Source organism: Bombyx mandarina, chromosome 08 (assembly GCF_030267445.1).
Source record: "Bombyx mandarina strain Sakado chromosome 08, ASM3026744v2".
In the NCBI taxonomy this organism is placed as follows: Eukaryota; Metazoa; Arthropoda; class Insecta; order Lepidoptera; family Bombycidae; genus Bombyx; species Bombyx mandarina.
Genome location: NC_143215.1, coordinates 1,898,612 through 1,924,692, shown reverse-complemented (window position 1 = coordinate 1,924,692; position 26,081 = coordinate 1,898,612). Strand labels below are relative to the sequence as shown.

At 43.9% G+C, this 26,081-nt stretch overlaps 1 protein-coding gene across 1 annotated transcript; it reads left to right on the top strand.

Moving 5' to 3' along the window:
• Positions 1-128: 128 nt before the first annotated feature.
• Positions 129-25,318, top strand: GlcNAcase3 (beta-N-acetylglucosaminidase 3). The gene is made up of 10 exons (XM_028176943.2): positions 129-357; positions 6,290-6,503; positions 15,650-15,759; positions 18,621-18,829; positions 19,585-19,697; positions 20,184-20,388; positions 20,752-20,881; positions 21,848-21,931; positions 23,359-23,564; positions 24,074-25,318. Exons 1-10 carry the CDS (start codon positions 181-183, stop codon positions 24,234-24,236), a joined length of 1,611 nt encoding a protein of 536 aa, XP_028032744.2. The 5' UTR covers positions 129-180; the 3' UTR covers positions 24,237-25,318.
• Positions 25,319-26,081: the final 763 nt, after the last annotated feature.

The following is a 26,081-nucleotide window of genomic DNA, read 5'->3' as shown; positions in this document are numbered from 1 at the left end:
GTACAAAATGCGCAAAAAAACGCCTTTCATTTTTTACTGAGCAACATTACTCATGGAAGTCTGATTTTGTGAAATATTATCGATGACAGATTATCTTCTAGCAGACTATATAATGCTAGGAGACAGGGTATTTCACAACATTTTGTATTCAACCTTATAGCGAGCAGTCGCGTTTACAAAATGTTTCGTCTTTTTGTTTATTTAAATATTTTAGGCGCTTTTTTAGTGACCGGTTTGCATATCGTGGAACCGGGACCCGAATATCCAGCATCGAAAGGTGCAATTTGGCCAAGACCGCAAATGCAATCGATAGAACTTCCTTACTACAAATTTGATAGTGATATACTTGAAATTAAGGTAACTTTTTTTCTTTCTTCTAATAATTATGAGCTTATTTAAACAATACTGTTTTTGTTTTTGTGAAAGTTAATGATTTTTCTAAATGTTTATTTTGTGTGTTTTCATACATTTGGCGGAATAGCGAGCTAAGTGCACACGGCTAAACTTTACATCCTGCCTATCGCTGCCTTGAATTTGAATTGAATATTAACACAGTCTTGATTGATTACTATGAGACTTGGGTGGTGGCATTGACATTGTGAGATCTATGGACCTCAATGACCACTTAACATCATATGAGCCGCTATGTAAAACGCGTGGCTGTTATTACATATATTTAACAGTACTTATTTTTTTTTATTTTTATCAACTATTTGATAGTACCTCTATCATTGCCGATGTCTATGAGTAGCGCTGACACTTTTTCATCAACTGCACCTTATGCCCGTATGCCTTCGTAAACAAAAAGGTCGAAGCATTTTTAGGGTTCCGTAGTCACTTAACTAAAAACAAATTCTGTTTAACCTATTTTAAAGCGGAACGTATTACTTACTACTTTGTGGTAGACATAGGCAGGATAGTCATGGCTTCCGTTTTCGAGCTTACAGTACAGTACTACTAATTGGTAGTCGCTCCATGCACCACTACCAGTCGGTACTTCCGTCAAATCCAATGTTCACGATTGACTTCCACAGTGAAGGAATAACATCGTCTAATAAAAATCAAACCCGCACATTTGTAATTTGCGTAATCACTGGTGCTAGGACCTCTTGTAAGTCCGCACGGGTAGGTACCACCACCCCGCCTATTTCTGCCGTGAAGCAGTAATGCGTTTCGGTTTGAAGGGTGAGGTAGCCGTTGTAACTATACTGAGACCTTAGAACTTGCTCCAGTAACCACTTAACACCAGGTGGGCTGTGAGCTCGTCCACCCATCTAAGAGAAAATAAATAAATAAATAAAGTAGGATTTGAGTAGCGGCATGGTCGCATTGCTTGATACGGGTACATTAGCCCACTGAGTTTCTCGCCGGATCTTCTCAGTGGGTCGCGATTCCGATCCGGTGGTAGATTCAGCGAATCACCACCTTTGCTAGGACCAGTGTTAGTAAATTCGTCAGGTCTACACGTTCGCTGAACTAGTATAACCCCTCGAGGTTACTAGGATATGTAGTAAAACCCGTGCGTTTTATCCTTTAATTTTTTTTTCCTACCTAAGCTGATAGCCTTGAGAGGCTATTTCAGCGGAACCTTAACTAGTAGGTGAGCTCACGGGGCTCAAACCTGATGACGTTGCTAACACGAACCATAGCAAGAGCCGTGGTTTGCAGAATCTACAATCGGATCGAAAACGCGACCCACTGAGAAGATCCGGCGAGAAACTCGGTGGACTGTTTCTGAGGGTTAATTTACTCGTCGAGCCCTTCACCGCAAGCGACGGGTTCGACGAGAACGATCACCGGTGCTTGAGGTACCTAAAAGCACCGTTAGTGGATCGGGAGGATCCGAAATGACGTGTTTGGGGTGACGTCGACTGCTTTCCATTCTTTCCGCAGGATCGGGAATGTAGTTACCGGCGGCCACGATGAGAGGGTTCTCGTGTCGTGCCGCTTTATCGAAGTGGTATCCTATAAGCTAAGACGACTTCAAACGGGTTGCAATTAGTTTGAAAACGATAACATATTGAGTACTATTAATAAATTAGATAGTTGTATGAATACGTTGATTAGAATTGACCCAAAAAAAATTATTGTGAGCCATAAAATGTATGACTTGGCCGGTACTTTGACTTTATCGTCGGAAAAGGACCATTTAGATAGTTCATATTTATTTTAGATATTGACAATGCACTTGTAAGTGTTAAGGAAAGCTCCAAATATATTTATCGCTATAGTTATCGTAATCCAAATAAAGTGCGTCTTCAACACTCTGTTTAATTACCTAAATATTTAAAGTTGTTTCGAAATAAAAATTGTTTTTCGCCGTCAACTATTCCAACACCGGACGCTACAAACGCATAGTGATTATGAGTTAGCTTTTTTTGTATTTTATGCGGCGCGAATGGGTTGGTGACGTCATCGAATACCTTAGTATTACGTAGTGTACTTTACGTTAATAGAAAACAGTGGCCAATACACCTGTAGTTCTTTGTATTTGTTTTTAAAGTAGTGTTTGTTTTCTATCGTTAACGCTTAAAGGAACGAACACAAATGTATGGGGTTTGACCAGAGGTCAGCAACCGCAGTATGCGAGCCGCGTGTGGCTATTTGACTCCTCGACTGCGAATCTTCCGCGAAATGCTTATTTCGGGCACGGAATATTACTTTTTATCGATATGTAGGCTATACTATAACAATATATACATATGTATGTAATGTAGTGTGTATGTAATAGTGCCCAAAGGACAATCATCAAAGGACAGGGTATCATAGTTTTAAAATAGATCATCGTGTGTAATATACCTCTGTATATTTATTAATTAAAAAAGGGTTCATTCTAGTTATTTGAAGTCGGTAAGTACGATTCATCCGCGATATACAAACAGGCCGGGTTGTTGTTTAATCGGCCATCGTGGCAAATGATAGGTGAAACATTGATACTACTACGGAAATGCCAAGCCTGCTCATCGCACGGCTTTAAATCTGGAATACAAACTATGTACTACTGGTGATAGAACGTCTTGGGAGCCCGCAAAGGTGGGTATTACCATCCTGCTTATAACTACCGCAGCCGTTTCGTTTTAAAAGGCAGGACCTCCGTTAGTTGCGACTTCGAAGTCATGACTCATATTGAATTACGATCACGTTGTGATTGATGTCTTGTGGGCCCAAACAACTAGTTTATCGTTTATCTCATGTTTATTGTTGCTATTATATTGTTTTTAATGTTTCCAACACTAACAGTTTTCGTGGCCACAAATGACAATCATTTCGCGACTCGTACCTACATACAATTAAAAATTACTGCTAATCGATTTGATCTAGCATCTATCAATTCATTATAATATTACCTACGTTTCACGTGTTCCACAGTTTTCGTGATCGCATTAAAGTAGTCAAAATTACGTAGTCAATATTTTCCCAGAAATCCAACAAGCGGCACTTCCTCAAACACGTGACGTCATTTCCCGTCAATTGACTTCACACTTAGATTTTTTGCTGACAGCACTTCACGCGAATTAACTACGAGGGCGGCACTGAAAATTTCGGGAATTAACGAAGTGACACAACATTACTATTTAAAAATGTATTTATTGCTTTTCGAAGTATTCTCCGCGAAATTTGACACATTTTTCCATACGATGGAACCAATCATTGAAGCAACCATTCCATTCGGAAGTTGGGGTCTCCAAAATGGCCGTTTTGTAGGCGTCCACAGCTTCTTCAGGTGATGAAAATCTCTGTCCACGCAATTTATTCTTTATTTTAGGGAAAGTATAGAAATCATTAGGGCTTAGGTCGGGGCTGTACGGCGGATGGTCTAATAATTCTATGTTTTCTTGCTCTAAAAACTCTTTTGTTCTGTGCGCGGTGTGAGAACTCGCATTGTCGTGATGGAGGATGATGCGGCGGTTGCAGTTTTCTTTACGGAGTTCAGAAACGACCTGTGGCAAACAAATGCTAGCATACCATTCTGCATTAACCGTTCTTTGTCCCTCAAGAGGAATAGTCGTAACATGGCCGCTTTTGGAGACAAACGTGGCCACTATTTTTTTTGCAACACTCCGTGAACGAACACTTTTTGTTGGCTTTAACTCATTTTCGAACACCCAAACTCGTGACTGGTTTTTTGTTTCGGGTTCGTACGCGTATATCCAGGATTCGTCACCTGATACAATGTTGTATACAGCATTTGAGGATCCTGCGTGGAATCTTTCGAGAGTTCTGACGCACCAAGTAACGCGAGCCACTTTTTGCTCTTCACACAGCGAATGCGGTCTCTATCGGGAAAACAACTTTTTTACACCTAATTGTTCATACAAGATTATTTGTATTTGACTCATGCCAATGTCTAAAGTTGCCTGAATTTCGCGGTATGTCACATGTCGATCTTTCTCAATCAGCTTACGCACAGCATCAACGTTTTCTTGGGTGACTGCAGTTTTTGGACGACCTTGACGGGGATCATCACTGAGCTTGACACGTCCACGTTGAAACTCAGCAAACCAGCGATAAATTGTGGTTTTGGATGGGGCTTCATCACCGAATGCAGAAATCATCCGGTCAACACACTGTTTTTGTGTTAAACCACTTCGAAAGTCATAATAAATCATCGCTCTTGAATTTTCTCGAGTCAATTCCATTTTCTCAACGACTAAACAAGTTTGACAAAACCTCGTGACAAGACCGAGAATCTTTTTTTAAATAAATAAATGGTATTTGATTTTTAAAACCAAGGAGTTTTCAATTAAAAAGATTTTAATATGACAAGAACAGTGGAAATATTCCATTCCCGATACTTTCAGTGCAGCCTAGTATGTAGTTTGAACGGATCTACAAATGTTATTCCTCGTGCTTATTTTGGATTAATGCTGTCCATATTTAAACTTGTTATTACAAGATAATATTTACTTATGGTAACAAATTGTAAACAAATCTGGTATTAGAGTGTATTGCCAGCACACACGGGTATATTACCCCTATCATACCTATTTCTACCGAAGCATTAGTACTGCGCCATTTTGAGAAGGCGGCACGACATGAGAACCCTCTCATCGTAGCCGCTGGAAACTACATACCCGACCCAGTAGACCGAATGGTATACCGTCGACGTCGCCCAAAGCACGTCATTACGGATCCTCCTGATCCATTAACGGTGCTTTTAGGCACCACAAGCACCGGTCACCGTCCTCGTCGAACCCGTCGCTTGCGACGAAGGGCTCGACGAGCGAACTAACCCATAGACACAGCCCACTGAGTTTCTCGCCGGATCTTCTCAGTGGGTCGCGTTTCCGATCCGGTGGTAGATTCTGCGAAGCACTGCTCTTGCTAGGGTCAGTGTTAGCAACTCTCCGGTTGAGCCCCGCGAGCTCACCTACAAACGTTAGGGTGAAGCTGAAATAGCCTCTCAAGGCTAACAGCATAGGTAGGAAAAAAAAAAAAAAAAAGGATCTTTTCAATGGATCGCGTGGGTCGCGGCTCCGATCTGTAGTAGATTCTGCGAAGCGAAGCTCGTGCTAGAGCTAGTGTTAGCAAATTCTCTCAGGTTGAGCCCGTGAGCTCACCTACCCGTCCCGGCGTAACCGGAATACCCTCTTACGCTACCAACGAATAGGTAGTGGAAAAAAACGCAAGATGTTTCTTTTAAACTAGTTTTTGCACACTTCATACGCTGAATTCGCAATGGATTGTCAAAAGAAATAAGTATTATAATAATAAATTATCTTTCATTTTTACTGTCACGTTTCTAATGTTTTTTTCTATTGCTTCCATGGCACTGATGTAAATACATTGTATAATTGTTTAACTCAGTATTCCATGGTTGGATGTGCTCACGACTCATCTGGTGTTAAGTGGTTGTCGGAGCCCGTAGTCATCTATAATGTAAATACTGCCACCCACCTTGAAACATGAGTTCTAAGATCTCAGTGTTTACAGTACAACGGCTGCCCTATCTTTCAAACCTAAATGCATTATTGCTTTACAGCAGAAATAGGGAGTGGTGACTCTTGGGGGCTCGGAAGACGCCGTACCACCAATATTTCGTTTGAAGATGAGGACAAACCGTAAACCAATTTCTTAAAAATACATTGAATGCAAATAAAAACAAAGTGTTGAGAAATGTCGTGGATTTAACAGAAAAAAAAAAAAACCTTTGATCTTCGCATTTGAGTTTCCGAAACTTCAGGCCTATTAGTTACATCATCAGCTAATCGGCTTCGCTTATAGTTCCAGTGCCGCATCACGTCACCATATGACTTATTAAAATTAAATCCGTTGGATTCCTTTCCAGGTAATCGATCACGATTGTCCTATTCTGTCGAATGCCGTCCAACGGAGTCTGGCGGTACTGAGAGAGATGCTCCGAATCGCGAGTCCGTATGTAAACCGCAATGCGCCACAACAGGTCTTAGATGATGATACATACGACGGACCACTGAAGAGTCTAAGCATTTACTTGACATCACCCTGTGAAGAGTATCCGCATTTCGGCATGATCGAGAGCTGTGAGTGTTGAATTTTGTAAAAGCTTTTTTTTTTTCATTAACAGTTCTTGTAAGCTGGTGATAGGCTGACTCTATTTGAAGTCATAGTGGCGTGTACGCAGTGACATTGAAAATAGATCATTCCTATGACATTAGTACAACAGCCATATTCGAATGGTATAATAAGACCCCTCTATTGCCATCGAAGTGCGGAATGGTAAACAGTTATCGCTCCTTCCTGACTGAGCCCTTCCTCGCCCACCTGTCCTGGTGAAACTGGAAAGGCCTTCGGGCCACAAGTAATCGTTCTTTAATAAAAAAAAGTATTAATAAACACGAAATCGATGTTATAAAACCTTTGGCTTAAAAAGCTTTGTAGTGTAAATGATAAGACGACCGCTGTTTGTTTCTAGTATCGAAGGATGCGACTTTACCGGTGTTAAAATAACATGACAGGTATATTTTATTTGTCTAAGGTCTACGTTATTATTACGTGATCGCGAACTAGGTACTTTACAATATATAGCAACATGTAAAAAAAAAAAAAATCCACAAAAATGTTCTATGGGCTTCATTATTCATGTTTCCACACCCATAACCCAATGGGATTCTCGCTGTCGATCTTCTTAAAGGGTCACGATTTCGATCCGGTGGTAGATTCTGCGAAGCACTGCTCCTACTATAGCTAGTGTTAGAAGAAGAAGAAGGGTCGTCGTACCCCCTTTCGGGGGCACGGAACGGGCCTCGGGGCAAACCCCACTACCCGGGCTGAAACTCCCTGCCATCATAGGGCAGGGGTGAAATGATGCAGGGAGGACTTGGGGAAGGTACGCTGTTCGCAGCGTGTACGGCTGCACTACATCGACAAAATAATAAATACTTATATATAATACGATGGGCTTGTTGTCATGGGTGGAGTGATGCCCGTGGAGGAGTCTCCCCGGCGCCGGCTGCTGTCGTCTGCTTCCTACGGTTTTTTTTTTTTTTTTAAACTATAAACTAACTAAAACTAATCTAACTAACTATACTAACTATTTACAACTACAAATAACAACAGTCAGCACCGTGGGGCCCGCCACCGGCCCCATGCCGCGGCCCCACCTCTACAAGTCAGAGGGGGAGCTCCCCAGAAGGGGAAGACCGTCGCGGGGAGGGACCGACGTAAATCCACGGTCCACCCAGCGGGCGGTAGAAATGGGTCCCCATAGGGGGGCACCCCAACAGTGTGGGGGGAGATGAAGAGTGTGGACAGCTCAGTCCCATGGGGGCACTCATTATGAGCACTCCCATATCACTCCGATTAAGCCGACTATCTTACCATAGCCGGGGGTTCCAGTAGCTCCCTTGGTAGCGCCTGACCATCAGGTGGTCCGGCGTGCAAGGGAGCTATATTGTGGAGATGCTCGTGGGGTCCACCGTCAGCCCGCTCGTACATATTACGAGCTAGCCTCCGAATGAACTCCTCGAGCGACTCCACATCTAGATCCCGGGCGATTACGTCATTTCTGACGTAACGCCCTGCTCCGACTATCGTGCGAAGAGCCAGATTCTGCTGGGCCTGTAACTTCACCCGCATGATCTGCGGGATGAGGTGATACCAGGCCGCAGCTGCGTACGTGATACGGGAACGAACATACGTCTTGTAAATGCCGAGTCTAGTCCTGGTCGGCAACCTGGAGGCCAACACCGGCCGGAGGAGAAACCTCGCATAGCGGGCGGCCGCCAACGCCGACTTGGCGTGGGCGGTCATCCTCAAACTCCGGTCGATATTGACTCCCAGGTATCGGAAACTGGGCCTAAACTCGACATTGACTCCACGGAGACTGAGCTGTCCTGGGACGACTCTTGTGCGGACCGGACCGAAGAGGATAGCCGCGGTCTTCCCCACGTTGACCGCGACCCTCCATCGGTCCAGCCACTGGGGCAGTAGGTCCAACAGCCTCTGCATCCTCGAAATGGCCGCAGAGGGGAAATTAGAGGACGAGAAGTAGGCGCTGTCGTCGGCAAACAGCGCCAACTTCACGTCGGCTTCCCACGCTTGAGGGCAACCTCCAATGTCGTTGGTGTAGAGAGCGTAGAGGACTGGTGCCAGGACGCTTCCCTGGGGAACTCCGGCCGTGACTGGGCGCACCGACGACTTTGCGCCCTCGACCGCGACAAGGAAGGATCTTCCCTCCAGGTACGACCCCAGCAGTCGCACATAGGCGTGCTGGAGGTCCGTGTTCTGCAACAGCTTGTAGATCAGTCCCGCATGCCAGACACGGTCGAAGGCCTTCTCGATATCGAGAAAGACTGCGGCCGTGTACTGGCGCGCGTTGGACCGATCCGCCAAGTGGTGCATAACGCGGACCAATTGCAGCGTTGTCGAGTGACCGCTGCGAAACCCGAATTGCTCGGGTCTGAGAAGGATGTGCGGCGACACCCTTCTCAGCAGCAGCCGCTCGAACAACTTGCCCATATGCGACAGCAGAGTGATCGGACGATAACTGGAGGGATTTCTCCTATCCTTGCCGGGTTTGGGCAGGGCAATAACCTTGCCCAATTTCCAAGTTCCCGGGAAGTGTCCTGTGGACAGAATGGAATTGAACAGTCGTGGCATGCATGACACGACCGTTTCGGGGAATTGGAAAAATGCGAGGGAGGGAATACCGTCCTCGCCCAGCGCCTTGCGCCTCTTCATCCGCTTGATGGAGAGGCGCAATTCACTGGGAGTGATGAAATCACCATCTCCCAACGGTGGCACCGGGGAGGAGAGTAGGCTTGCTACGCTCTCTTCCACCGATTGGTGGAATGCGGCCTCTGAGGGTGCAGAGTTGTTTGGAGCGAACTGCCGCTCCAGCATTACGGCCAGGACATCGGCGCGGGCCTGAGCCGAGAAGCATCGGTTACCCCTCTCGTCCACGAGTGGACAAGTCGGGGCAGGCCGATTTGAGAGCTGGCGGCAAAGTCGGTGGAGGGACACGGACGAGGGGTCCTCACGGGCCTCATCGATCCGTTCCTCCCACGCATAGCCCCGATAGGAGCTAATCTTCGCCGCCAACTCCGCTTCCAGCTCATTAAGCTCGCGCTTGATCCTGGGACAACGAGTTGTCGCCCAGAGCCTCCTCAGGCCCCTCTTCCGGCGAATAATCGCTTTCAGATGGGCCGGGAGTATACCTCTGGGCCCGCCGCTGGGCACAAGAGTCGTCGCCTGGTCGATCGCTCCCCTGATGGAGTCGACAAGGCGGACTGCCGCGTCGTCGACCCCCTCAGGGGTGTTGGGGTCCTGAATTGCGGGAAGGTCGACTAGGCGTCTCTTAAAGAGCTCCCAGTCGACCTTCGGTCGTAGGGGCGAGGTCGCAACCCGGGTGAGCCCCATTCCCAGTGTGACCAGGATAGGGAGGTGGGGGGTACCCAGGTCGTACAGTGCCTCAATAGTTAAGGGGCACCGTAGCCCCTTATGAACGCACACATCCAACACGTCGGGCTGGAGTTGCGCGGCGGTCGGAATGTGCGTGGGTTCGTCGGGGCCGACCACAGAGTAGTCGCCCCTATCGGCATCTTCTAACAGCCGCCTGCCCACTGCTGAGTTAAGTCGGGAGCCCCACGCGACGTGCTTCGCGTTGAGGTCCCCGACCAGCAGAGCTGGGCGGCTGTCGCAATTCAGGACCCGTCTTATGTCCCCGGGATGAAAATCAGGCCCCGGGGGTCTATACGCGGCATAAACCCGCATATCTCCCCCCGAGGTGTGGATCCTCACACCGATCGACCTTGTCGATGTGAAGGCCAGCAAATCCAACTGATCATGTACCACGTCTCGCCTGACGAGCGCCGCAGTGCCCCTGAACGGCGTCCCGGCAGGACTCACCTCGTCACGTCGGTACATGAAGTAGTTTGGAATCCTGAACACATCCCGAGGACGTAGCTTGGTCTCGCCCAGGAGCACAACCTCAGGGTTGTACTCCCGGGCGAGAACCAAGAGATCGTTCTTGCGGGTTTTTACCCCGCCGGGGTTCCAATAAATGATGCGCAGTTCCTGGCTAGCCATTGAACTGCGCAATCATTCGGTAGAACCCCGACAAGAGAGCCCCGAAAGGGCTGGCTCCCGAGGCGATCTCACGGATCACTCCGGAGACCACCTCGGACAATTTCTCCCAGAGCGCGAGGAGCCATGCAGCAAAGCCGGCAGGTTGTGAGGCCTGCCGACCGCTGCGCTGCTCGCGCTGAGGGCGGGGAGGAAGAGGGGGTTCTCGATCGTTTGGGAAGGATTAATATCGACCTCCATAGTCGTGGAATTTGGTGCAAATGGTGCAGATAGAGGGGGGACTTCAGCTACAAGTAATTGTTTTTGGAGCTTTCTTCTTTCTTTTTTCTTCCTGTTTTTTAGTTTATTTTTTAGGGCCTTTTGGTTTTGATTTACTGGCTGAGGTAGACTGGCAGCGACAGTACTGCGGGGGGCAGGTTGGGGTTTAGGACCCTGCCGCGGGGTATTGGCTTCTGCCATCAGCGTTGCCGCTGACGGCTTGGCCTCTACCACAACGGCTGGGTGGATGATCAAGGACTGGGGAGGGGGTTGGGGCTGGGAGGATTTCCCTTTCCCTTTCCCCTTCCCCTTAGGAGCTTGAGATGAGGACGGAAGTACCAGAGCCGGATGCAACTCGGCCCGTGGAGCCCGAGGTACCGGAGGGGGAATGGTGACTCCCATCATCCTTGCCCTTCTGCGGAAGACCGGGCACCGTCTGTCGACGGCAGTGTGGTCCTTTCCGCAGTTGGCGCAAGAAAACGGGCCATCCCTCGGCCTCGGGCAGTCCGCTACTACGTGCTCTTCAGCACATCTAACGCAGCGGACCGCGCGGTGGCAGTTGGAGGATGCGTGCCCAAAGGCCTGGCAACGATGACATTGCGCCGGCCCTCGACCTGAACGCCATCCCTCCACTGACACCCCCGGCAAGTACAGCAGCTCTTCAACTGCGTACAACCGGGCGAGGTCGTCCTTGGAGAGGTGGTCCAAGGCCACGAAAAACACGCAGCCTGGCCTACCCCTCCTGGCCTCGATACATCGGGCATGCCGGGCCGGGAAGCCCAGCTCTCTTAGGGCCTGGGTTACGTCGGCCGCATCGGTATCGACAGGGAGGCCCCGAACGACTACCTTCGAAGGAATGTCCTCCGCCAGGGCATAACAGTACCATTTAATGGCTCTGTCCCTGGCAGAGACCTCCGATAGGTAGGCCTGGACCTCCCTGTACTCCTCGATCGACGACGGGAGAAATCGAAACCCGGCGCCGTAGGGTCGCGCCGAGGGAGCTCTGCCGAGCCGCTCCCTAATGGCCGCCATATGGCGAGGCCAATTAGGGAGGGCCTCCACTACAATTGGTGGGTGACGGCGTAAGTCCACCTGGGCACGACCCTCCGACCTCGGGGGAGGGGCAACTTGGGCTTGAATAGAGGGCCGTTTGGGGCCGGATGATTGAGATGCAGCCATTGCTGCATAGGATGTGGATGGTTTTGGTTGGGAGTGTTGTGATTGAGCAGCGTTATATGGATGGGAATGGGTAGCCTCAAGGTCCACGTACCTCGTTGATTCGAGGTTGCCTGCCGTGCAGCTTAGGGCAGGGGTACCTCGAGGCCGAACCGCTGGTATGGGAGATATAGGAGGTGAGGGGGAACGAGGAGGGGTTCTCAGTTGCCTGTGGGCTTCCGCCGCCCTGGCAAGAACCCTTGGTTTGGGTATCGGTTTGGCAGGAGGGGAGGGTGAAGGGCTGCCGCTGGATGAAGGAGAAGAGGATGATGATGATGATGTGGCAGGGGAGGAGTACTCGTCGCTGCCACTCTCTTCCTTGGACCGTGGTGACGGTCCAATCCTAGGGCGCTTATCGCCCGCCCCAGATGAGCCCTGGTCCGACCCGGACCTGGCCTTCCTCCGAGGCCGAGGGATCCCCGAGCGATCTGCCGGAATTGGAAAGGAACTTTCCCCCGACCCGATCCTCGGAGACCCCCGGGCCTCCGAAGAAGGTCCAGGCCTGTTTGCCGGATCAGGGTCCATACGACCTGAGACAGGAATGAATGAAGGGCGGTGGGCAAAAATGACTGCCACCGCTTTACGTCCCTTACGGGATGGGCCGGGAGTGCTGATTATGGGCGGAGACGAGGCCCCACCAGGCATGATTTGGCTATCCTATCTGGTCACGCGGTCATCAGTGCTCTCACTGGAAGGCCAGCTGTTGGATGAATTAAGTTGACCTATGTCAAAAGGCCCTAAAACCTTCCCGGCGTAAGGTTGCAAAGGTTAAAGAAAAGGAAAAAAAATAAAAGAAAATTAACTAGTTAGTGTAATAAAATAAAATGAAATTATTAAAGTAAGAGGAAAAAAAAAAAAAAAAAAACTTATATCAAATGCTACTCTAATGTGAAGTGGTGAATTAAACCGACTTCTAATAACTAAATGAAAAATCGAATCTAAATTTATATACTGAATGGACGAACACAACTTAAGACACAAGGATGGCCGCGACTGCCGGCTCCAGAAGCGTGCTATTGTGCCAGTATTAATACTAATAACTGTAATTTGTAATAAAGAATAATTAAATTGATACTACTAACCGCCTATCTGATTATAATAGCAATGGAATTATTTGAAAGATGATATTAATTATAATAAGTAACAATAATAAAAACCTAGAGAATTTACAATTAGAATAAAAAGTTCAGATTACAAGTAACAGTGCCAGTGGCAGCACAATAAGGGCACGGAAGGGGGCCGGGGTCCGATCCCTCAGCCTAATGGCTCACAAGGCCGAAGACCCCCGATTCAAGATCTCAAAACAAGTTTTGAGATCAGTAAACCGAGAGGACCACAGCCAAGGGGACCACAGACATCAGAATCACACCACCAACTTCATCAACCGGCACTGGGCCTCGCCAACTGTTCGTTAAATTATAACTAAGTATGTAAATCTAATAAAATAATATTATACAGAACTACTTACCAAGAGCAACACGACTGGAACCTAGAAAGCATGCAACCGTCGGTGATTCTACAAATAATAAGGGAATGCAATAGGGACAACTTATGACAGGTGGTCGGTATGCCAGATTAAACTAATTTATTAAGTAAAATTAAAATTATTTGGTAAACAAAAAATATAACATCAAATGTGGGTAGAATTGAAAAAAGGGTATAAGTACGCTATATAATTAAATTTTGTTTGAGCAATTGCTCCTATTGGCTATCGGATAAGAAAACTATTGTATGTCTATTATTATAAGGAAATTAACTGATCTATTGTATTAATTACGTATGAATGGACGAATAATTTAAGATAATAATCAAAAGCGAATTAAATCAATATACAGTATGAATATAGAAAATTTACTAAGACAACAATCAATAATGAATTAAACTAAACTAAAACAAAAACTAACCTACCTGTAAGGGCTCCGACGCCGCAAACCTGTGAAAGGATTGGCCTGTCGGGTGTTAGTAGCAGCCCCTCCTAACCCCGAAGGGTAGGGGAGGACTGGGAATAGACACGGGCGGCCAGACTCGATGGCGCTCACGAAAACCGATTTTTATCACTAGATAAAATGGCTTCGCAGCTTTCACAGGCTGATCTACACCTACCCGCAATTAACCAATGTTAAGGAATAGATGGTGTCGATCACTTACCTGTTCCCGGGTCCTTCGTCTCACTGTTCGGGGCGTTTCCGCTCCGAGACAGCAACTCCAGATTAAACACTCACACACTTGGGCACACACAATTGTACAGCACTAAACAATCGGGGCCTCGTAGCACTGGTGTCCCGTGCAGCTAGTGTTAACAAATTCTCTGAGGTAGAGACCGTGAGCTCACCTACCTGTCCGCGCGAAGCTGGAATAACTCCTTAGGTTACCAACGAATAGGCAAGAAATAAGAAATCCTGTAATACCAGGTAGGTGATGAGCTCGTTCATACAGTTAAATAAATAATAGTTTAAAAAAACTAGCAAAATACGCTTTTATAGAAAATCCAACTAATAGAAAAGAAAATTTTATAAATTTGAATTAAAAATAGTGTAAATGATTTTATTGTAAAAAAAGCGTGGGGTGCTTTTCAAGATAATATCAAAATAACCCTTCTAGTCATATCTGTTCATAAAATATTTATAACTACTTATACCATGCACCCCATGCTTTTTTTACAATAAAGTCATAATATTTTCTTACACTATTTTTAATTCAAATTTATTTTCTAATTTTTTAGTTGGATCAAAGCGTATTTTGTTAGTTTTTGAAACTATTATTTTTCTTTAATTTTTTATATTGAATTGTCATCGGTCCTTAATAAGTATACCAAATTTCGAGTTAATCCGAAGTTTTGAAGGAGGTCAAAATCATGTTCAAAGATTCCGTTACAAACATACATACATACATCTGAAACTAATAAAAGCGTAGTAAAAAATAAAAAATCCATCGTGAGATCTTTCTATACCTACTTTGATGATACAACGGAGAAAGAACGTCTGAAAGCGCGTTATATAATATTTTCCTAGTAACAAGATCTAAGATCATCAAAACCGCAACCCCCCGTGCCTGAGGCGATATGACATTCACGTCGACGAGGTCATAAAGCCATCTGCTTACTGATAAAATATTTTGTATTATTTCCTCTTTATCATTTCAGTATGTCTTAGATATGCTTTTTGTTTGTTTTAAAAACATTTGAGATTCAAATCGATTGGCGGTCGAGACTGATAAAATGGTTAAACTTGTCGGGCAAGTTCCGACATCCAGAATGCGCATAGCAACTGTTTACAACAGTCAAGACATTTACGTTGTGGTTGATTGATTCTTTACATGGTAACACTGAAAAAAAAACCGTCGAAATTGTTCGGCTCGTTGGTCAAGACTGTAAGCTCGTACAGCCATGTGATTTGAAGGGTCCGCCATTATACTACCCGTCCCATTCAGACTTCGTACTCATGTCATAGCTCCGCTCACCACTTAAGATGCAGGATGACTCTGTTCAACTCCTCCTCCTTGCTTCGATAACCTTCAATTCTGAGGGTCGTGGCCTCATGAGGCTTTCTTCGGAAAATCCACATGGCGGAGTCCCTTGTCCTTCCACGGCAGTGATTTAGAAGAGATTTAGTTCTTCGAGGCCGCTGAAGCCTTATTTGGATAATACACACATTTGTTTTGACGTTTTCAGACAATCTGACGATCGCCGCTGACAGCACACTCAGGAGCTCATCGATATGGGGAATACTGAGAGGCTTGGAAAGTTGGACGCACCTGTTTCATCTCTCAGATAATCGTGATGTAAGATGTTATAGAAATTTACATGAAACATATTTTACAGTTAGAAGATAAGCGCACGATTTAAAAATTACTGATACAAAGTCTTATTTACATTGTGACATTGTTACCATTAACTACTTTTTTATTTTATTTTCCTACCTATGCTGATAGCCTTGAGAGGCTATTTCAGCTTCACCCTAACGTGTGTAGGTGAGCTCACGGGGCTCAAACCGTAGTGTTGCTAACACTGACCTTAGCAAGAGCAGTGCTTCGTAGAATCTACCACCGGATCGGAAACGCATCCGGCGAGAAACTCAGTGGGCTGTGTCTATGGGTTAATTCGCTCGTCAAGCCCTTCGTCGCAAGCGACGGGTTTGACGAGAACAGTGACCGGTTCGGTAGCTAAATTAAACTTACCCCTCAAAGCTAACAGAATAGGTAAGGGAAAAAAAGGATTTCCTATTACGTTTTGTCAAGTATTTTAATTGAATATCGCACTAAATAATGTCAAAGTAATTTGTCGACTTCTACGCAGTGGCGACGAACAACGTCTGAGGGTTTGCTGAACTTGAAGCCTTATGTTGGGCTGTCATTTTTATTAGTATTACCCTTTTAGAGAATAGAATTCCCTGAAAGGGGACTTTTCACGTAATGATTTTTTCTGTCGGAAGTTACAAATGAGTCCATTATTAGGCCTTAAGTTTATAGTTAATTTACAGTTCAATAAATGTTCTTGTCAAATTGGGGTTAAATGCAAACGAAATACGATTTTTTTTATTGCTTAGATGGATGGACGAGCTCACAAGCCACCTGGTTTTAAGTGGTTACCGGAGCCCACAGACGTCTAATACGTAAACGCCGCCACCTGCCTTGAACACGAGTTGTAAGGTCTAACTTTTAACAGTACAACGGCTGCCCCGCCCTTCAAACCGAAACGCATTACTGCTTCACGGCAGAAATAGTGGTACCTACCCGTGTGGACTCACAAGACGTCCTACCACCAGTAAAAATCTGATGTTATCTGTCTGATATTAGATGAAATTAGATCCGATGTTAGCCGTTCGTAAAGGAACGAAAAAAATCAAAGATGAATATTAAAATGCACTATTAAAAAATTTAACTGACCATAATTAATAAAACAAAATTAAGTTGAATGTTTTGAAACGAAAGCAACTTGAAAAAATTACAATTGTATATTTACCCAAACCAATTTATTCCGGTACGTCCACTTCAAACCTGGAATTTTGGATATATTATCTTCAAGTGACTAGACTTTGTGAAACCTTTTAATAATCAGAGAAACTTTTACTCCATCCCATACTCTGGGCTATTTGAATTTGTACGAACAATAACCTTTTAGGTTCACTTTAGTTGTCCTTATCAGATGTCTATTAGCTATAAATCATTTAAACTCAATGATCAAGGCTATGGCCTATTAGATAAGTCAGATATTCAAATCAGGGTAAATTCGATAGAAAAGTCCGTCACAATTCTGAGTCAACTCTATATTATAAAACGGGCCGCGGTGTATTTACTTACTACTTGTATTGGTTGGTGACAGACAATATTATAAGGCTCCACGGATAGCTATCGCCGTGCCTATTTCTAGTGCAAAGCAGTCATGCGTAGGGTGAGAAAACGATAAAAGTTAAGACTTCACTCTCTTGTATGAAGGAGGGTGACGGTATTTCCACATCTGGTAACCATTTATAAAAACAAGGGCTGAGAGCTCGAAAGCCCGTTTCCGCAATTTAAATGATATGGTCCTATGGCCGTTCAATACACAGTAAAACTATGGAGGGTAGAGGTAAGGAGAACCGTCTCTATGTGTTAAAACTGTCCGTTAAAATCTGCTAAATAAAGGTGGCGCTACAGTAGCAACCGGGTATATTTAAAAAAAAGCCCCGAAAGTTATTAGAGTAAGATAGAGAAATAAAAATCACAAAAAGTATTTTATTTAAAGCTTATAAAAAAATGCAATCGATGTCTCCACGTTTTACCACAGCAATTTTAGGTTATATTGGCGAAATTAGTTTGGACTCCGTAAACACGTGAGGTCTTGTATATTACACTGTCACTAACTACTCTAGTCATTAAATATATTAAATTTCCTAACTCAGCATACTTCAATCGGTTAACAACTGCTCAATTCATATCGTACCCTGTGCCTAGCCAGAGCCATTATGGAGGATTTTTGAACTGTTATTTAGTGCTGAAAGTGGGACACTTTTTCAAGCTTCCTCCCATATGAGACGGTTCTCCTTACCTCTACCCTCCATAAATAAAACGTAAACTCAACTGCCAATCTTACGTTGCTACACCTCCATGACGACCTGGACTTAGAGTCCATCAGTAAGTATCTACAGTCGGCGTCGATGCACCACTTCGATAAAGCGGCACGACACGAGAACCCTCTCATCGTGGCCGCCGGTAACTACATTCCCAATCCTGCGGACAGAATGGAAAGCAGTCGACGTCGCCCAAAACACGAAATCTCGGATCCCCCCGATCCACTAACGGTGCTTCTAGGTACTTCAAGCACCGGTCACCGTTCTCGTCGAACCCGTCGCTTGCGACGACGGGCTCGACGAGTATATTAACTCTCAGACACAGCCCACTGAGTTTCTCGCCGGATCTTCTCAGTGGGTCGTGTTTCCGATCCGGTGGTAGATTCTGCGAAGCACGACTCTTGCTAGGGTTCGTGTTAGCATCGTCGTCAGGTTTGAGCCCCGTGAGCTCACCTACTAGTTACGGTTACCCTGGAATAGCCGCTCCAGGCTACCAGCTTAGGTAGGAAAAAAAAAAACCTTGTTACAAAAAAGTTAAAAGAAGAAATGTAAGCCTAAAACTGGAAGAGACTAATTTTACAATTTTCTTTTCAGCAATTGCACATTAACAAAGGTGAGGTTCACGACTTTCCCCGTTACGCTCACAGAGGACTGCTCGTTGACACATCACGTCATTACATCTCAATGTCTAATATCCTACTCATTTTGGACGCTATGGCCATGAACAAGATGAACGTTTTTCACTGGCACATTGTTGACGACCAGAGCTTCCCATATCAGAGCGAAAGGTTTCCGGATTTAAGGTATATTTTTGAACACTACTTATTTATAGATCTGTAACTGATAATAATAAAAAAACAGAACTTTTCATCGTTTGGTCCCGTAATATGATAAAAAATTAAATCTTTAAAGTGTTGACGGTACATGACCGCATCCTACATTTTGGCGGCAAATTGGAAACTTCATAACCAAAGAATTTCTCATTTCAATCAATGCATTAATAGATTAAAAGCTATGTCACTCACATGCTCACTATCCCCCACAATCTCGATATTACAGATTTATAAGTTAATTTCCTTGGTTTAATGTAATTACGACAAAAATGGATTTACATGTCTATGAAGGAATTTTGACTTTCTTTAAAATGTTGACGGTACATGGCAGCGTCCCACATTTTGGCGGGAAATTTGGAAACTTCTTAACCTTAAAAATAATTTTTCATGTAAATCAATGCATATTAATAGTTATGCCACTATCCGCCACAATCTCGATTTAACAGATTTATAATTAAATTTCCTTGGTCTAATTTAATTTCGACAAAAAAGAACATACGTTTATAGGAAAAAGGAATTTTATATTCATCGGTGTGCTTAGTGCGAGTTTTTTAACGTTCTCGAAAGCGTAAAAGTTAGCTCATATTTGTATGGAATGGGATCGTTTGCCTACGTTTGCCGTTAGAGGCGCTGTTCCAACTGCATACTAAATTGGCTTAACTTTTACGCTATCGAGAACGTTAAGAAACTCACATTAAGCAAACTGATCACGCTTTTGCTTATAGCCGTCTGGGAGCCTATCACGAGACCTTGGTTTACACCAAGGAAAACATTCAGACGGTTATCGACTACGCAAGGAACAGGGGGATCAGGGTTATTCCTGAATTCGATGTACCCGGTAAATTTAAATATTCATTTTTTTGTTTTAGTTTATTTTTGTTCTCGTTACGTAGAATTTAAGATTTCCGCCATTATTAAACAACCGTCGCTAACACCATCATAGGTACAGGCACGTAACAGTCAAGACAAAGAACGTGGCGATCTGTACCAGTACTCAAGTACTCAGGCGGCAATCGCGCTGTGATGTCCATGCGAACCACCTTCAGACACAACCCACTGACTTTCTCACCGGATCTTCTCAGTGGGCTGCGATTCCGATTCGGTGGTAGATTCTGCGAAGCACTGCTCTTGCTGGAGATGGTGTTAGCAAATTCTCTCAGGTTGAGCTCGTGAACTGACCTGTCCATCCGCACGAAGCTGGAATTACCTCTTAGGCTAAGGCTACCTGCGAATAGACAGGGAAAAAGATCATTATATGCTGCGCGGTCTTTTGTATGCGCTATATTTAATCAGTACAGACAGTCTACAAGAATCGTTGATCTAGGTCACACAAGGTCCTGGGGTGTAGCCAAACCCGACCTCCTGACACATTGCTACGACCAAGACGGTGACTACGTGGGTCTCGGTCCGATGAACCCAATCAAGGACAGCACATACACCTTCCTGCAGGAACTGTTTCATGAGGTCCAGGCCTTGTTTCCGGAGAGATACATTCACATCGGAGGTGATGAAGTCGATCTAGATTGCTGGTAAGTCAAACTTATAACTAAATATTTAAATTAACAGTATAAGTCGTCGTGCCTAAAGGATAGTCAAGTCAGTGAAGTCAATTGAGTAATTACTGGTGGTAGGACGTCTTGTGAGTCCGCACGGGTAGATACCATCACCCTGCCTATTTCTGCCATGAAACAGTAATGCGCTTCTGTTTCAAGGGTGGGGCAGCCGTTGTAACTATACTAAGACCTTAGAACTGCTATCTCAAGGTGGGTAGCGCATTTACGTCGTAGATGTCTATGGGCTCCAGTAACCATGTAACACCAGGTGGGCTGTGAGCTCGTCCACCCATCTAAGCAATAAAAAAAAACCTGACTAGAGTATATTTTTGTTGACAGGGAGTCGAATCCAGAATTCCAGAGATACATACAAGAGCACAACCTGACTTCGGTAGCTGATTTTCACGCTCTATTCATGCGCAATACGATTCCTCTGCTCAGCGAAAACTCGAGACCGATTGTGTGGCAGGTTTGTGTTTGAACTGACAGGAACATAGGCATTGTGGACGCAAAATAATTGTATCCGGTCACCGTCCTCGTCGAACCCGTCGCTTGCGACGAAAGGCTCCACGAGAAAATTTGCCCATAGACACAGCCCACTGAGTTTCTCCCCGAATCTTTTCAGTGGGTCGCGTTTCCGATCCGGAGGTAGATTCTGCGAAGCACTGCTCTTGCTAGGGCCAGTGCTAGCAACACTCTGGTTTGAGCCCCATGAGCGCACCTACACGTTAGGGTGAAGCTGAAATAGCCTCTCAAGGCTAACAGCATAGGTAGGAAAAAAAATTGCATGTCTATCTATCTATCTATTATTCACGTGGGCAGTGAAAAATGTTAATATAGTTTCAATGCGAGAATGAGATTGATAAAAAATAACTTATATCACTCTCCCCACCGAATCTATTTCCTACGTGATCAGGGAAAAGTGTTAGTGTAGTTTCCCTGCGCGAATGAGATGTTTTTTCGGGATAAAAGTTAACCCATGACACCCTCCTAACATAATACATGCAATTTTTTTAAACCACATTAATCCGTTGCTTCGTTTCGAAGTAAAATAAAAACAAAAAAACACTCTTTCCCACTGAGTTTCTCACCGGATCTTCTCAGTGGGTCGCGTTTCCGATCCGGTGGTAGATAATGCAAGGCACTGCTCTTGCTAGAGCCAGTGTTAGCAACACTCCCGGTTTGAGCCCCATAAGCTCACCTACTAGCTCGGTGAATCTAGAATAAGCCCCCGAGGTTACTGGAATAGGTAGGGGAAAAAAGTCGACAAACAGATTAGAAAATTATTTTTTTCCCTACCTATTCTAGTAACCTCGACGGGTTGTTCTAGAATCGCCGAGCTAGTTGATGATAAACAAGTCTTTGCCTATTTATATAAATTTAAACAAAACACACACACAGGACCTACATTACAATGTGGAATTAAAATTTATAGGAAGTTTTCGATGAAGGCGTGCCCCTTCCGAAGGACACTATCGTGCAAGTGTGGAAGGAAAACGAAGCTCCCGAAATGTTGAATGTAAGTTTTGTTCATAGAGGGTACAGGTAAGGACACACGTCTTGTGAGTTTACTGGTGCTAAGACCTCTTGTGAGTCCGCGCGGGTAGGTACCACCACCACCACCCTGACTATTTCTGCCGTGAAGCACTAATGCGTTTCGGTTTGAAGGGTAGGGCAGCCGTTGTAACTATACTTGAGACCTTAGAACTTATATCTCAAGGTGAATGGCGTATTTACGTTGTAGATGTTTATGGGCTCCAGTAACCACTTAACACCAGGTGGGTTGCGAGCTCGTCCACCCATATAAGCAATTAAAAAAATACAGCTTACCTGCAAGCCACTTTCTCGTTCGCATAAGCTTATAAATTCAGTTAATGATTGAAATTTAAAAAAAAACCTAATAGCTTATCATAATTACATCTCTAAACCAAACCCGCTGAACTATAAAGTAAGCCAGCAGTACACTAGTTAAATTTAGTGTCTAAACTAAACTGGCCATTAACAGTTTATATTGAGCTATAAATCTACTGACGATTTAACTATCTGTTTCGATACCAATTGTAAAATTAGTCTCTTCCAGTTTTAGGCTTACATTTCTTCTTTTAACTTTTTTGTAACAATGTAAGATTGGCAGTTGAGTTTACGTTTTATTTATGGAGGGTAGAGGTAAGGAGAACCGTCTCATATGGGAGGAAGCTTGAAAAAGTGTCCCACTTTCAGCACTGAATAACAGTTCAAAAATCCTCCATAATGGCGCTAGCTAGGCACAGGGTACGATATGAATTGAGCAGTTGTTAACCGAATTAAGTATCCTGAGTTAGGAAATTTAATATATTTAATGACTGGAGTAGTTAGTGACAGTGCAATATATAAGACCTCAGATGTTTACGTGGTCCAAACTAATTTCGTCAATATAACCTAAAATTATTGCTGTGGTAAAACGTGGAGACATCGATTGCATTTTATTATCAGCTTTAAATAAATTACGTTTTGTGAGTTTGCAGTGCTTACAGTTCTTTCGTCCTTTTTTATGTCTCTATCTTATTCTAATAACGTTCAGCGCCTTTTTTAAAATTTACCCGGTTGCTACTGTAGCGCCACCCATGCGTAGCTCATTTTAACGGACACTTTTTACACACAGAGACGGTTCTCCTTACCTCTACCCTCCATACTTATGACATAAGTTAATCTGACGGCCGAGACCAGAAAGCAGCTTTTTTTATTTTATTATAATGTCTGCATAGATATTGCATTCAAGATGTATTTGGAGCTAAACGCTTTGAACAATATAATATAAATGCGGCAGCATACCTTCAGACACCAGGTTTAAATTTCAATTAAATTGAAATCTGATAAGATATTCCACGTAAAGAAAAAATACGATATGATTTCCAGTGCTCACTTTTTTAAATAAATATATTTACTAATTCCTATCCTATTTTTTAGATCCTAAGAGCAAGTCACCAGTTAATCTATTCCACTGGCTGGTACCTCGATCATCTGAACACTGGAGGCGACTGGACGGAATTTTTCAACAAGGACCCTCGGGATCTGGTCAACGGCCTCAGCAAAGACATCAATGTTGACAACATTGTAGGTGGCGAAGCTTGCATGTGGGCAGAAGTTGTTAACGACATGAACATTATGAGCAGGTCTGTTGTTTTCTTCTGTCCTTCGTAGTTCACGGGTAGACGACCTCGCTTGGCAATACGTAGTTACCAGAACCCATTACTATATGGATACCATCATCACCTTGTAGCCGCACTCTTGGTTACACTGTGTAACGACCGTTCTGCCTATCAAACGGAAACACGTATGAACAACGTGGTGCCTACGACCTGCTCATAAGGGCTCACAATAAGCACTGTTATCCGGCTGAGCACAGAATAAGTATTTTTCTACTTGCGGACATTGTTCGACTTGTCTTTCCAAAAAGTTTCCGATGTGCTATGATGTGCTGTGATATTTTAAGCTAAAAACCGCAAATTTCAAACATCCTCTTTTAAAACTTGCATTAGAAAGAGACAGGAACATACAAGTCGTAATACTTGCACCCTGAGCGGACCAATTCGTTTTCGGATAGCCAGTCTATTTGGCTGGACTTATTAATTTATTATGACTTTGTTTTCAGTTTGATTAATAATTTATTGTTTATTTCCAGAGTATGGCCACGAGCTAGTGCTGTAGCTGAAAGACTGTGGGGCCACGAATCACAGGCAGCATATCAAGTACACTGTCGCTTAGAGGAGCACACGTGCAGAATGAACGCGCGCGGCATACATGCCCAGCCACCCAGCGGCCCTGGCTTCTGCCTAGGCGTTTAGTGAATTAATTATAATATAAGAATAAAAAAACATTTCTTCGTTATTCAATAAGAGATGTAAATATAATATTAGCACAGGTTTCATTCAGAATTTTCCAACTCCGACCCGCGGAAATCTTTAATCCGGCCCGCCGAGAGTCCATCCATCCTAAACATTCTAGTCAGCATTTTGGCGCGTAAAATAAAATCTGACGTTAATAATTGAAAATCTTCGAATTGTTATTGAAAGCTACAATTCGTCATGGGTGTTTGAGCTTTCATTATCTCATAATTAGCTTTCTATCATTATAATTATCTCAGCAGTCTGTCACAGGTATTAGTTTCACCTATCTATCACACGCCTCACGTCTCACACGCCTAATAAGGCGTAATAGTAAAAGGTATTTTGTTTATTAGAAAGCTTTAATACAAAATGCATTTTTTCTATAATTCTGGCCCTCCTCTAGAATTTCTTAACTTTGTGGCCCGCCACTACAAATGTTTGCCCACCACTGGTATAGGTAGAAGGTACAGGTTTTCATTATAGTTTCACCGAAGTACGACAGGTCACGTGAGTGATCACAACAAATTTTAGCTAACATACATTTGGTAGGCAGCGGCTTGGCTCTGCCCCTGGCATTGCTGAAGTCGATGGGCGACGGTAACCACTCACCATCAGGTGGGCCGTATGCTCGTCTGCCTACAAGGGCAATAAAAAAAAAAAAAATTTTTTTTCGAAGGTCAGACAGGAGCGTTGACGTTAACGAATACGTATATAACAAATGAACAAACAGATTCATTTTTATTTTTCAGCGACTCCATGACCGTAGCAAACTGTTAACGTTTATTCATATGTGGTAGTCATAACATTGTTTTTATAATATTTTAGTAGGTACGATTACCACAAACATATTATAGTGACCATATATAAGGCTGTTCTATCAAAACCATTCATTATTTTTACGTTTGTCTTTACAAATATATTTTATAATATTTTACATAGTTTATTTTGATGAAACTAAGCATGTTATATTGTTACGCGTTGTGGTTCGAGATAAATAAAATTCTAACGAATTACAGGTTAACACTGTATTTATTACTTAGAACACTTAAACACTTCACAAACACTTTAAAATTCTCAATACGCTTCTTCCGGTTCGCTTCAGGTGATCCGTTCGCTGTTTTGCTTCGAGTAGTTCCGATTACTGACTGACTGCGTGCCATACCTGCAACGCTTTTATAGTCGATACCACATCCCTAGATACTCCACACATCTCTAGTATTGTGTTTCCGTTATCTGACAACAGATGGCGTTGTACTTCTCGAGCGTCCTAAATCCTACTAGATCCTTCGATATTCGTTCGACTATTCGGCGATAGATGGAGTTACTCTTACCGGCGTAAAAATAGTATGCATATTAATCATCATTATCCTGCCCTTCTCCCAGTCACCTAGGGTCGGCGCAACATGCTTTCTCCTTCCATACTCTTCTATCATATACCATTTCTTCGCTCACTCCCCTCTTACCCATATCGTCTTTCACACAATCTATCCATTTCTTCTTAGGTCTTCCTCTTCCTCAATATAGTATTGCAATGATGACTACTTGTTTTTTTGTTGTTTTTTTTTACCTAGCGTTGATTCATTATTATTTTTTCATTGAATTAATCTACTTGAACTTAAAATAATGGATTTCGCGAGTCTTAGATCTAATTATTATTTCCGATGTTTCGAGAAGACGCCATAAAAGAAGATTTCATTCTTAAAAAATAATTACAGTGGTTCTAGTTCTAATACTATTATATAGATATATTTCAACTGTGGTATTAATTACGAGTGATCCAAACACGATTTTCACGCGAAATAA